General features: G+C 43.5%; 1 protein-coding gene across 4 annotated transcripts in view; it reads left to right on the forward strand.

Annotated features, from left to right (window-relative positions):
- LDLRAD4 (low density lipoprotein receptor class A domain containing 4) overlaps positions 1–12,819 on the forward strand; it is a 295,037-nt gene extending 282,218 nt beyond the window's left edge. For all 4 annotated transcript variants that reach the window (XM_054814850.1, XM_054814853.1, XM_054814851.1 and 1 more), the window contains 2 exons: positions 1,158–1,211; positions 2,489–12,819. In XM_054814850.1, the coding sequence (XP_054670825.1) occupies positions 1,158–1,211; positions 2,489–3,031 (597 nt within the window). In that variant the 3' untranslated portion in view covers positions 3,032–12,819. The remainder of the gene's footprint in view (positions 1–1,157; positions 1,212–2,488) is intronic.
- The last annotated feature ends 1,695 nt before the right edge of the window (positions 12,820–14,514 follow it).

A 14,514-nucleotide genomic window follows, 5' to 3' on the forward strand; every position in this document is an offset into this window, starting at 1 on the left:
GTGGACTCTCCTGACAAGATCACAGACAGCTTTTGGTCTCTGAGTGTCATGATGCACATCCAGTTAGGTCTATTTTTACATCTGAAATATGTTGAAAGATGCTATGGTGAGAAGAACCAGTACAGTAAGATTTGAAAGTAGTCTGCACAGGGTAATGCTTTTGGGGACAGTATGCATTTTCCTTCCTGTTCTTGAAAGTTCTTATGTCTATAAAATCATAAAACTTGAATTTCCACCAAGAAAACAGTCATGACCATACGATGTTTTGATTTTCTCTTTTTGCATCAAGATTGAAATTCTGTGCTTTATAGCTGCTCTGATGTGTCCTTTTCAGCTTTGAAATTTTCTGGTAAAATAAATCTACTGCAGTAGTTACTGCTACTTTAAACAATTAATTGAGAAGGAAAATAATTATACATCTTAATCTGTTTTCCCTTATTGACATGTTGTTCTTTATCCTTTTATTCTGCCTTGAGTGCTGGTACAGTGTCATAACAGCCTTTCAAGGCATGAGAGAGAAAATGCTTTGGCCTGAGAAGGTGGTTGGGGAAGTGGTTGAAGAGGGAAACTGGTGGCTGAAACCTCAGCTGTTTAATTACTGTTTATGGTGGGAATTGGGCAACTGACAGTTTTGACCAGAATATTATACCTGGGTTTAGGGTGACTGTCACTTCACTGGGATTACAGATGCCAGGTTTCATTGCGAACTGGTTTGGCTGTGGTGTGTGATCAGGATCCTGGCTGGCAGGTCAGCTTCGTCAGACCTGCCAACCGTGCTGACGTGACCTTGTCACGGGTTGGGAGGCAAAGGGCACCTTCTCAGCACGCAAGCACTGAGGTGTCTCCTGTTGTCTCTGCATGTTGCCATGCTCTCATAGCTGCGAGTGGCTTGCTGCGTCCTTACAGCCTGTGAGGCTGGCTGCTGTGGCTGGCCTCTCGGCACTCACAAAATGGACCAAGCTTGACTTGCTCGGGTGCTGAGCTGCTGTTTGCTCAAGTTTTGGAGAGCAAGGGGTGGGACATTACTTATCACCTTTCTCTAGGTGGAGACAGCCAGTGCTTAGAAGCTGACTGCTCCTAAAAGTTGTGGTATTTGAGGTAGGATGGTGATGTGATCTATTAATTTTTCTCTTTTGTTGTGTTTTTCTACATTCCAGGAAGGGTGCTTGTGGCCTTCAGAAAGCTCGGTTTCGCGCCAGGGTGCTTCAGAGGTACAGACAGATTTCTTATTATCTTCACCAATGTGCTTTCCTCTTTCTTGTTAAGTATATTTGGCTCCTCTCAAAAACATGCGTCTGTTTAGTAAATAAAGTTTTTTCAGTGTAAGCCAAGAGCCAGGTTCATGTGGATGTCCGAGCCTGCCTTAATTCCCATTTCATACATGCTTAAGACTTTTTCATTAAAAGAATAAGATTCTATCTACCTGACACCTCATCTCCATCTGCAGCTCCCTGTATCATAGTAGGCATGCACAGGTAAGTGGTGTCTCTCATGCAGTGGCTCAGTAATTTGAATATTCAGTGGAATCTGTGAGACCAGTTGCGCTCTCCCTGTGATTTTCCTGGATTTACTACACATATCCTATTACCAGTGTCTCCTGTCTTCTGGCTAGCACAGATCCCTGGTTTGAGTGATAATTTGTGGGTGTGTTGCTCCAAGTGGCCCAGCTCACCTGTGTCAAACAGTGAATCATCCTGGTGGCTGACCTTGCTTCTGTGAGGGTCGGGGGCTAAAGACCCTCCTTGGACCCAAAAATGAGAAGAGCAGTTTGGTAGATCTAGATCTAAGAAGCTGGCATGTCTGGGATAGACCAAGTGAGGAGCAATAGCTTCTCACAGAGTGTCTTCAGCTCTTCCTCTTGTAAAGCCTGACCTCCAGGGTTTAATGTGACAGGGACATTTTTTCCAGTCACGGTGCAGAAGCCTTGCAGGTCCTCCCCGGAGGCTGAGTTCTGGCTGAGAACTGAGGGGGAGGAGGACACCTGATACACTCTGGTAGTGAAGGCGTGAGATATGCCAGGCCTTTACAAAATGTACTAAAATGACCATCTGAATTCTTTGGTGATGCAGGGAATTATATTAACTCTGAGTAGGAGGGGGAGGCTCAGACTGCAGCTGAAATTCAGTATTGGGACATTTTCGTAGAACTGGTTAATTGTCAAGACTAGAGAGGAAGTGTTTCCTATGTACAGAAACAGAATTGTTTTCTCTGGGCTCTGTGTGTTTCAGTGTCAGAAGGAGCTGTGTGAGGTCTCGGTCTTCCTTTGGGAAGCTGTTCTCAAGTATCTTGTGTTAGATCCTTCCTGCAACTCCTACCTCTTCTTTTCACATGCATGTGTGTGGGAGCACACGTGCACAGTATCTGCTGGGTTTAATCTTTTAAGATAGGTGGCAAAGTATTTTCTGTTTTATCATTTTTTCGTAAATATGGAGCATGCACAGTGCTTTGCTCAGATGTGGAGTCACGTGTCTGTCTCTTCCCATTTCAGATCATGTATGCCCCAAGGTCCAGGGACAGGTTTACCGCCCCATCTTTTATGCAGCGGGACCGTTTCAGTCGCTTCCAACCCACTTACCCTTACATGCAGCATGAGATTGACCTTCCTCCGACCATCTCGCTCTCTGACGGGGAAGAACCGCCACCGTACCAAGGCCCGTGCACCCTGCAGCTCCGGGACCCAGAACAGCAGATGGAGCTCAACCGGGAATCTGTCAGGGCACCACCCAACCGAACCATTTTTGATAGTGACTTGATAGACATCTCGATGTACAATGGGGGCCCCTGCCCACCAAGCAGCAATTCGGGCATAAGTGCAACCAACTATAGCAGTAACGGAAGGATGGAAGGACCACCCCCGACGTACAGCGAGGTCATGGGGCATTACCCAGGCTCCTCTTTTTTCCATCACCAGCACAGCAACGCGCCTCCTTCCTCGCAGAGGGGGAGCAGACTTCAGTTTCAGCAGAACAATTCAGAGAGCACAATAGTCCCCAGCAAAGGCCAAGACCGGAAACCAGGAAACCTGGTCTAAGTTACTCGCCCAGGTACATTTGAACTGAAGACAAGAGATTCAAGCAGAGCAGTGGAGGAAGACCCCCATGCTCCGGTGCACAATGTTGTTGCGTTTCACGTGGTACAACTTAGTAAAACCAAACGTGCAAACCAGATCTTTGTTTCTGATTCCTTTCAGGGGAATTGCATGCAAAGCAGATTGAAAGAAATACAAACTTCCATTCAGTTTGTCGATGAGCAGTGTTTCAGGGGAGAGGGGGGGATATATTATTTTTTTTTAATAAACTATTTCAATTATTTAATTCTAAAAGTTAACTTAGCACAGAAATGAGGCTTGTACAGCCTGTTTTATACTCACTGAATGGCAGAAGGAAGAAGGTGGGTTTTGTTAGATAAATGGGGGAAGAATTGGCCAGTTTGCTTTTTTTTTTTCTCCCAGGGTGTGGATTTTTTTTTTTAATATGAAACAAAATTCCTGTTTTGTGTGCCAAGGTATAAAGTTGAGAACTTAGATGAATGCAAGGAATTAATTTGTGTTGTGATAAATGTGTTTTAAAAAGTTGCACTATCTTAATGTTTTAAAAAATATATATGAGGGAACTGTTTTATGTGAAGTTCTTCTATATGTTGTCTTTTCACCTGTGGAATAATGATAGAGCCCCAGAAGTAATCTGGAGGAGTTTGCCCCCCTCCCCCTGGGTTTGCTAGAAAAAGGGGACAGGACTTAGCCTAACATCTCTTGACTTTTACAAATCAAGAAATACAGGGACACTTAACTTGTCTTTGCAATAATTTGCATTCAGATAACAGCGCATCAATGAAGTGTCTTGGAGACTTTTGGATGGAAGAAGGCAAACATGAAATCCCAGCATTTTCCATCACTTAGGGTTTAGCTATTTTGCAGTGTAGACTATTTGTTTCGTAAGCGGCAAAACAAAATCCCAGATGTGTTAATTTGTATTGATTCTAACGAAGTGCTGCCATTCTTTTCCTTTTCATAATGCCGTATCGCCAGTACTTACGGTTTTAGAGATTTCTGTCCTCACTGTAGCCTAAAATGTATTTAGTCACATATCATGACATTATGCAATAAATTGTTTAAAAATGCAAGGTGGGTTTTTTCCCCTGCAATGCTGTTAAAATACGCGAGACTGTTGTGCTTTTCGCTCTCCATTTCATCCTTTAGATACTGAAGTTCAGTCCTGGAGATCCATCCTGTTGAAACGAAGGGGCCTTTGTATCTATAACCTCTCCACCCCTGTGCGGTTTCCGCAGCAGCACCGAGAGCACTTGGGACGGTGGCGCTGGCTTCTGCGGCGTCTCTGGCAGTGACATGGGAGCACCGGTTAATTCTCCCTGCAAACCATTTTGCTCTGGGCCCTGTTGCGGAAACCCTCCTCTGTGCACGTCATCTGGTTGACGCCAGCAGGACCACGCTCGTGGGTAAAGATGACTTGCCTGTTAACTTAGTGTCTGTAAGCCCTAGTTTTGCCACGCCGGTCTTAAGAGTAGTTGGAAAATGTTACCTGCCTGTAATGCGGCATGTGGGGTATTTCTTCCCTGGCTATTTCTGTGTGGAAACACAGGCAGTGCTGGAAGGCAGTTGAGAAATGGTGATAGTGGCATCACAAGCACATGAAAAAGCACAACTTGCACTTAAAATGCATTTTGGAAATGGACTTAAAGTAAGAACCTTTAGAGTCTTAGCTTGACTAGTTTCTAATATATATGTGTATGCGTGGGTGTCATAGACCTTTTCACTTTAAGATCTTTCACTTTTTTCCTATTTTCTTAAGCCTTGTGCTTGGTTGGGGGCAGCAGCCACTGAGTGCCCTGAGCACGCTGTGGAGGAGCACGGTGCCCTAGCGCCTGGTCCCGTGGCTGGAGGCTGGGTTTCTGCAGGACTTCTGTACGCCAGGGGCTCTGAGAACTGAAGTGCATCTTTGATCTATGCAGAGTTTTAATGCCAAAACAGTATGCGTGTCTGTGTGTGTTTTATGGGCCTCGGTGTAGATTATTTTCTTCATAAGGTAATTTGGGTTTGTTCTAGTTTAGAACGCGTTTATTGCTGTAATTGTTTTTTGGTCTGAGTCATGCCAGTAATGCAGAGGAAAGCTGCCTTTTAATTTATCTGTTATTTGAAGGGAGAGAGAGAGATTGTATGATGGGATTTGCTTCCCCCCCCCGCCCCCACTCCGACTCACAGGACAGGTGTTCAGGAGATGACTAGGTGGCTGTCAGTCAGCTAGGGCTCTTATTGTGTCTGGTTCCTGGGAATAAAAGCTGTGAAATTAGATTTTTATAAACAATCTATGAACATAATTCTTAGTTTAAAAAAAAAAAAACCACAACGGAAGACAAACCCAGAAAATGTTGGGTTTGGTATTCATTGACTTATGTTGTCATTCACAAGTGAGCTTTTAAGTCAGAGAATGTGCGTGCCTACACAGACACTGTGCTGTTGCCTACATGAGGATTATTTAGCCGAGAAGCCTTTAGGTGAGAACAGCTGGAACTCATTTGTCATGGCAGAGCACACCTGGACTGGGCCCTGGGCTTAGACTGCTCGGGTACCAACTTTTCCCCATGCACGGATCTCAGCGAAGTGAGCCTTGAAGTTGCCTTCAGCATCACCTCTTGGGAAGATACTTTGAAGACAGCCCTTTGCCGTCTTTTGCCATCTCTGCATGCCAGTGGATTTATGCACTTCCCATTAACAGTGTCCGGTATGATGCATGCACTGGTGTCTCTTAATTTTTCTCGACTGAGGAACTTTTCCTTTGCGTGGAAAGTGTTCCAGTTCCGTAGGAAAGATTTGTTTAAAAAGAACTTAGTATTTGCTCACCTAATAGTTGCATTTCCTCTTGCATCTTCGCCTTCTCATTGTATTCTGCTGTCCAAAGCTAACGAGCAGCCAGTATACCTGTCAACTCTGAAAGTGTAGTCACCTGTTGCTTGCTATAGGTGAGCTAGTAATCTGCTACTTTGTTTTGTGACCTCTCATAGGAATAAAGATGGTATTTTCTGTTGAATATTAGTGATCTCTGATGGGGGTGCCATCAGTAGTATAACATTGCAATGGTGTGTGTTTTCTATTTTTTCTTTTGTTACAGCGAGACAGAATATGCCCTTGCTAACAGAACAGAATGGTAAAAGAAGGAATGTCAGAATTAGATAGCACTGTCAATCTTTACAGACTTAGAAATTGGACATCTCTAAAGATAGGTAATTCTATGAAGCATCTATGGAAAATTCCCTTTGAAAATATCCAGAATTAATAAACTGTATTCAACAGCCGCTCAAATGAAGTTTTGTAAATTATAAAAGATTTCTGCAAACACTGTAGAGTTAATCATGTAGATTATAACTCCATACTGGTGTTTTGGTTTATGTGTATCATGCACAAAGCCCACGTAATAGATGTATGGGGTTTTCTGTGTGATGGAACATATTAGCTTGAATTCTGGTTGTATCTCCTGACCTTTGAGCAGTAACCCATCTTCCCAAAATTCAGTCCAGTGATATCCCCACTTCAGAAATTTTCAAGTTAAAAGATTTTTTTTTTAATATAAAATAAAACATTATGATCTCTATCCTACCACAAAGGTTAATCTTTCCCTTAGGTGGCTTGGTGTGGCTCCCTTCTTGGTGCTAAACATGCCTCATCTTTGGTGTTTTCCTATGACCTTGCACACCTAGAAAAGGCAGAGAGCTTAGCAATAGAAAAGAGGTTTCTCTCCCAGCTTCCCGATGGAGTACTCGGCATGTAGCTGTAATTCTGGATCTACTTTTAGCCTGATTGTGGTCAGGTTCATCTCAGTCCTGTACAAGCAGGCTCTGTGTTTGTGATGCTGCTTAAAAGAGTGAGTGAGGAATACGAAGACTGGTACCCAGTCAACGGAGCAGCGTTCAGATCCTTTCCTGTAGCCTGTGGCATGTGCAGAATTTGTGATACTTCACATAAATAGGTTGGTTTTGTCAGGGACCTACTTAAGCTTCTCCTAGTTCTTGTCACTTAATCCAGTCTCAGTCTGATGTGACTTTATTACAGCATGCTTTTTTCTTCCAAGTATGAAAACTCAGACGCATGCCCCGTGTACAAGTTCTTGCTGGCTAGTGAGGAAGGTATTTATGTTCCTGCAGTCGCGGAATCTGTAGGAACCATGAGTCAAGCTGTGCTTCATTTGGCTTTTTATTATTGCTTGCCCACTTCTCCCACCAATTTGTCCCACCTGGAAGCTGCTTCTGTTGTCCTAAATGTCTGAATTTTTGTGTTGCAGAAATGATTTTATTTTTTTCTCTGTGAATGTGGTTCAGGGAAGGGCAAGGAGTGAAACGACATTGTTTCTGAAAGAATGCACTTTTCTTTGCAATAGGGAAGAAAGCCTTGTCCTGCTGGAGAGTCCCGTGCGTAGGCTGTCTGGAACAGCACTGTCTGAAGCAGTCATTTCTAATCCTGCCCGGTAGTGAGATATTGGACCTTAAAACTGACACACTGGTCTGTAAGGAACGTTTGAATGGTTTGGAGAAGATTGATTCCTAACCTTTCTCTGACTCTGAGCCCTGAACACTCATGGGAACTAAGGTAACCTGATTTCATCAGCAAAGAAAAAGAAGATAGCATGCTGGTGAAAACAGATACACTCCAAACTTGTTCTTTGTGCTTTTCTTTTTTCCTTTTCTTTTTTTTTTTTCTTCCCCCAAGGACAAACAGTAGTCTTGCTGGTACATATGAAAGTGTTGAGGATTATTCACAAGTTCTCTCTGGTCATTACCATTAAGCCATGTCCATGCACACGTGTGTGTATGCATACCTGCATGCAAACTTGTGCCTGTATCCTACTCCTTGATCATCTATATGTTAGTTACCATTCCACAGTCGCCTTCCAGAAGTGCTGAATGGCTGTATGTTGTGCTCTCAGGAACAATGGCAGGTCATTTGTCAAACAGCTGGAGGCATGAGGAATCTTTGCTTTTCAGTCCTGTAAATGTCATGGCCCGGGCATTATCAGTAGGGGAGTTTCTTGCTGCGCAGGTTCTTGGCCGTGACCTGGTGCGCTGGTGCATCTTCCATCCAACAGCTTTCTCCCTTTGGGTCAGCTTTGAAAAGTCCTCGTGCTTTTGGGACAACCCTAATGTAGACCTCATGTATTGATGTACAGGAAGGAAATGTACTTCATGTACTCTCAATCTCAGAAGCGTGTTTTTTCAAACCCAGCTGATGCTGAGAACCAAGTGATTCATTTGTACAGCGGGTTCAGACGAAGGCTGGCTTTTGATTACGTCTTTGCTTTTTAGATAAAGGCTGTTGCAAATAATTTAATTACACGTATCTGGTCTTTTCCCGCACTGTGTTGCCTGCTTGCCAACCAGTGCAATTATAGCTTTTCTCCTAAACTAGACCCAAATGTGTCAGTTGTTTAAATCCCTGGAAAGAGACACTCCTACTGAATTGTCTGAGACCTGTTGAGGCATTATAGAGCATGGAAAAGTCCCTTGTGAGGACCTGTTGAACTTACAGAGGTTTCCCATCCAAAGACTCTGTTCCGTATGTTTCATTAGTAAATTTAAAGTTTTGAGAGTGGCCCAGCTGAAAATGTTGGTTGGTAAGATTGGTGTTTTGGGTTTTATTTTAATACTTAATATATCGTTTGCCAGTCTGTGCTCATTAATTGGGTGTAAGTTACCTTTTGACCCACCTCCCATTGCCATTGCTATGCTGGCAAAGGCCCCATTGGGCACACTTGCACCAGCAAAAAAGAGTCATTTTCTTGGTACGGCCCTGCTTGGGGAACAGCAGGAGCTGCACCGCTAAGTTCAGCCTCCAAAACCACCATGAGACCTGCACTGCCTCCTCCCAGCAAACTCAGGTGTAGGTGATGGCTCAGTTTCGATGGAGTGCTTTACGACACTACTAAGTACCACAGACAGGCAGTGGAGGAGTCTACTGGTGTTTCTTTGAAATTGTAACTATTTGCATTAAATATATTTCAGGGCCGCTAATGCCATCTTTGTAACCAGTCGCTACGTGTCTCCTGCTTTCGAAAGGGAAAACCAAGCAAGATTGTGTCGTGAGAAGTATTGCAAACTCTCCTGGCTCTTACTTCTGCCTTGCTGTCCTCTCTCCCATTTTTAGACTGAACACAAGCAACCCCGGTATTGCTAGCGCCACGTCCCTGCTATAAAAGAGCTTACCTTTTTATGTTGGTTAACAAGAAACAAAACTCGTAACCTAGGTACTTCCCCCTTCCCTCTGACAGCTGTGTGATTTACTGCCAGAGATGACTCTGTCATTTCTTTGCTATATTGCTGCTGCTGCTGCTGTTTTCAATGGTTTGGTGCGTGAGCTTTCTGAAACAACGTGGTGTGCGTAGGATCTCGTGGGTGACGGAGCTGTCTCTTTTTCTTCCTTTCTCTCCTTGGTTTGTGCTTGTCTGTCCGCCGTGGTAGGTTTATTAATAAATTATATATGTCTGTATTAGATATAATTTGGAGGAGGTTTGCATGTCGGTAGTTTGTAAGCAACTAAGGTGCCTCATGTTCAGGTCTGAGCAGATAGGAATCCCCTTGCACTCGAGAGGGCCTGATCCAAAGCCCGGTGACGTTGGTAGGGAGACTCTTGCTGACTTCAGGGGGCTTTGGATCAGGCCTTGCGCTCCCGCCTTTGTTGTGCCTCACTTAAAATGGTGCTTTTTCAGTTGTCTGTCTTTTTTTCTGGGGTGTTTTTTTCTTTTTCTTTTCTTTGTACGGTGCTGTGTATAACTTGAATATATTATGCACATATCCTACCCAATGGGTAGAACAAGCAAGCATACAAAACAAACAGACGTTGTTAATACTGTAAGATAATGTATAGATGATACCAATTTTAACACACACACAAAAAAATGGCATAGACTTTGTGAATGCCGACTTCTGTGCTTGGTCCTTTTTGTAAGAAAATTTGCAAATGAATGCATACAAATGACAAAAAGTCTATGTATTTTATTTTCCTATTAAATATCAATATAATATCATAAGGGAAAAAGTTTGAACAAATCCTTTTTGACTAGCCTGTGTATAGCGATGGGGTGTTTGATGCATCTTTGCTGTGAAGATTTGTTCTTTTTTTTTTTTTTAAAATGTGTCACTTTAAGAAAAAGGAAAAAAAACCAACCACAAAAACAAAACCTCCACAGCTTTAACCTTGCAACTAGATGCTTCTCCTACTGGTTGTTGCCTCGCTATTGCTGAGTTGGACCAGTATTAGTTACAACTTCTCCAGCAGATACATTATTTATTATTATCCTTGATTACTTTTTTTTTTTTTTAAACTTAGAAATGGACTAAAACCTTTGGAACCTTTTTATCCACATCCTAGATTTGAAGTGAAGCTCAGACAGGTGGGAACTGACCCAAACCGTCCCTGCAAAACCAAACCTCGGCCAAGGAGAGTTCTGTGACGAGAGCCAGCCCTCGCTCTGTGCCCGCTACGGGTACGCGCTGCTGCGACGGCGAAGGGTGCTGAGGCTGGGTGCGCGGCTGGGGCTCGCTGATGAGCTGTGCGGCTGCAGGGTGCCAGCCTGTAGGGTAGGCAGGGAACGCCGCAGTTGGCAGCGAGCTGAATGCAGGGTTTGAGCCTGAGCTGCCGAGTCGGTGGCGCTGCTGCCGCGTTAAGACTGACAGCAATGGCTTAACCCGGGTTCGTGTTTAAGGTTAAGGAGAAATGCCTAAACCTGTTCAGGCCCAACGCGGGAAGCGGTGTGGGAAGGAATTCAACGCTTAAACCTGCTGCCAGGCTCCCTCGGCAGTGCTGTTCTCCCCCGGCGTCTCCGCGCGTTTGGCTGCCCGTCCCCGTGCCCCCGCGCACTCCTGGCACGGGCTCTTCGGTAAAGCAAAATACCTCAGGAAAACTCAACATGAAGTTCTAGTGTAGAGACTTGCAGATGCTGTACTTATTTTTCTAAACTGTTTGTTCTAACTATCCCAGGATGGTAGGCGATGTAAAAGTTTATCGGTCAGAGACAGACTAGTCCTCTCGCAGATGGATACCGACTAATCTTTCATAGATACTCGTGTCTATATGTAGCTTTTTTATACTTGTCAGGCTTTAACCACAGATGTAAGGTAGCAACGTGTTGGGATACGTTTGAGGTGGCGTTTTTGTTTGGTTTTTCAGATGACTAGCTAAACGCTATGCTAAAACTCAGGGGGCCTTATCCGGGGCCCAGTGAAGTCAGTGGTGAGGCTTCCTCTGGTTTGAGTGGGCTTTCAATCCGGTCCGTCACGCTCGAGGATGGTGCCCTGGAGCACAGGCCTTCACCACTTCTCTGTCGACCTGAAACTTCAGCTACACGTTTTGTCTGTAAATATCTTTTTTAGAGCCCTCACAGGAGTCTTGTATCTGAATGTTGATCATGGTTGTTTTGGGTTTGGTTTTTTTTGTTTTAAAGAAGCGTGGAAGTTTTTTATGGCCAGTTCTGCATCATCAAGCCCTCGCAGGTAGCTTGGATCCATCCCTCTATATATTGAGCTGTTTTATCAGTAAGCGTGTACCATAGGGAAATACGCATATTTCACGGCTGCCATTTGTTAACTCATTTATTGTTGGTCAGGGCATAGAGTAGTTGTTTTGGAAGTATGCCTTGCCTGGCCGTGTTCAGGTTTCTGTTTGCACTGCAGTACCACTTCTGTGCATGAAGGAAGAAAAACAAGCAAAAAGCCCCAGGCCTTGACTAGGAAGACTCTGTACAGAGCAAACCTCCCGCTGGAGGAATCTAGGGTAGGATTTATCGTAACAAAACTTGCATATTGAGTGGACCAAACACGAGCGTGTCTCCTTTTAGAGGCACCGATTTGCTTTGAAGCTGCAGTGGAAAGAGCAGGCTATCGATGAAGTGTACTCACAGCTGCGTTCACACTTTCCGTTAACCACGAAGCACAGCGGGCAGCCAACATTTTAAAAGAAGTATGAGCAGAAGTTACGAGAGCCTCAGGCATCGTAGACCTGGACGGCAAAAATAATAATAATAAATTCACCTTAATATTCTTTAACAAAGCTTTTCTACTTCTAGTACACAGACTACATAAGCGTCGATAGGGGTTTTATCTTTGCATAGCTATCAGCTGCCCAATGCTGCTGTGTGCAGAGCATTTCACGATGGTATGTACATTAGTCAGGCTGTTACACTTAAAATTAACCATCAAATGCCTGTTTTTAGAGCGTTGACCCTTTCTTTGTTGTTTCTTGCTAGTTATTTTACAGTGTAAAATGCTTTATTGCTGTATGGATTTTTTTTTTGTATTTCCAACATTGTGGCTTTCAAGATCACGTTTTCAACACGTCTCTGACTTTTGTCCATTTTGTTTCAAGCTATTCTGAAATATGTACAGCACTATCAACAATATTTAATCTTTCTTTTAAATTTTATTGTTGTAAAAACAAATCTATTAAAAACAGTAAGTCTTTTTACAACTGTATTGGAATTTCTTAATAGCTGTTCATGTGACGCTATGACAAACCTGGCTTGCTTTAATTTTTTTTTTAATTATTTTATTTTCCTTTTAACACAATTGATTCGTTGCTTATTTTCCACCGTAACTCCCAGTTATATACAGGAAAAGATTTCAACTGTTGTGTATCTGACTCTTTTAATTGAGCAAATGGTGATGTCCTAGTTTTTAGACCTAAGGTCTGTTTATTGCAATACTTTTAAAGGAAGATGTTGCTCTAAGTGCTGTTGTTAGTTTTAAATACAGATTTTATGCTTGTTCTTAATATGCTGTGGTTAAACCACGGCACAAAATTATTAAAAATCATGAAATGCATTTGTCTCCTGGTGAATTTATTTTTTTCTTTGAAGTGAAAAACCAAAACCCAGCAAAACAAAAAGGGTGAAACACTAGAGCGGCCTTCTTTAAAACAGCTATTTGTCACCTTCCCTCGCTGGTTTGCTGCTGGCAACCGGGTGACTGATTGTTCGGGAATCAGAGGGCAGACTCAGCCCTTGAAACACAGGGGAGGGCCCTGGGAAACGGATGTCTCGACGAGGATTTTACATCCATGTTTTGACTTTCACCTTTGGTGATTAATACCGGGATGATTCGAGATGTTTCTGCCCTACCCCTCTGCCAGAGGAGCCGTGTCAGAGCCCCCGCCTGTGACCCCTAGTCTAGACTTGGCCTAAGCCCCTCATGACTTCAGTTCCTTTAAGCTAAGAACCCCACCTCCATCTCGCTTGAAGCACTGGCTGCTGGTGGCTGCCCCGGGCGCATCGTGGTGACTGACCAGCCGGGGGATAAGCAGTGGCCCCAAATCATTGAGTTGCAAAAATTGATTAAAAAATGAACGTACGGGATATGGCTCATGGGGGAGCGCGAGGAAAGCACAACCTGGTGTAAGGAACCTGGGGCAGGCTTTGGATGGTACTTACAACGAGTAATTGTGGTACGGCGTGGGGGAAAGAGAGATGAAGTAGTAAGAAAGTAGACAAAAGGGCCCATGAAAGACACTATAGTAACACGGATCTTTGCAAGGTAGATCGAACTATCTGTGGCTGGTACCTGTCACTTTGCTATACTGAAGCTTAACACCACCAGGAAAGATTTTTTTTTTTCTTTTTTAAAGCAGTTAATTTCTGTTTAGGTGTAAGTATAAAGTGATTCTTTATTTAGCATGATTATTAATGAAATCATTCTCTTGTATTATATTTTATCCCTGTGCCTGTGCTTGCTGGAGCTTGATCTCTCTGTCGCTGAGATGCGATGCTTAGAGGGAGGTCGTACTTCAAACCTGGGGCTTTCTCGCAGGTCTTTCCAAGAAAGGGAGGTCTGCTGCAGGAGCCACGTCCCAGCCCGTTCCTGCCAGCCTGCTTACGGGGCAGCCTTTTATTACCCTCAGATAAGAACCAGGGGGTGTTCCCCTTGCTGCTGTTCTTTTCAAATGGCTTGCTTCTTTAAATGTTACAGTACTGATTTTTGGTTCAAAAGTACCCATTTTCTTTTCCTCTAACCACCCTGAGTTAGCTCTCCTCCGTCTACAGCTTTTTAATTCTTCTTTAGTACTTAGAAATTCGCTGGTTCCTTAGTGCTTAGAAGTGCTCCAAATCTCCAAGCTTCTGCTCCTCCTCTACTGTCTGAACCCTGAACTCCCTGGAAACTGCTTTGATCTTTTACTTAATCTGGTTTTAATTGTATTTATTTTTGTTTTATAATATGCCATTCTGTTTGATTGTATTTTAAGATCTCTGCCAATGGTTGCAACTCAGAACCCGGCTATAAATGGGATGTCTCATCTCAGTAGGGTTACTTTTTCCTGTTAAAAGATTAATACGGTGGCTGCTGCAGTCCTGTGAAACCTCTCGGTCTGGCTTCCAGGCTCCCAGCAGTATTGCGTCTCATTACAAACACCCCGTTTTTAACATCCCAAACCCTTTTCTTCCAAAGACCTCTCTGTAATGAGACTTTGTTACTTAGACAAAAATTAATTAGGCTTCTCTCATTATCACTGTTTTGATCAGTTGT

The sequence above is a fragment of the Grus americana genome, chromosome 2 (assembly GCF_028858705.1).
Source record: "Grus americana isolate bGruAme1 chromosome 2, bGruAme1.mat, whole genome shotgun sequence".
NCBI lineage: Eukaryota > Metazoa > Chordata > Aves > Gruiformes > Gruidae > Grus > Grus americana.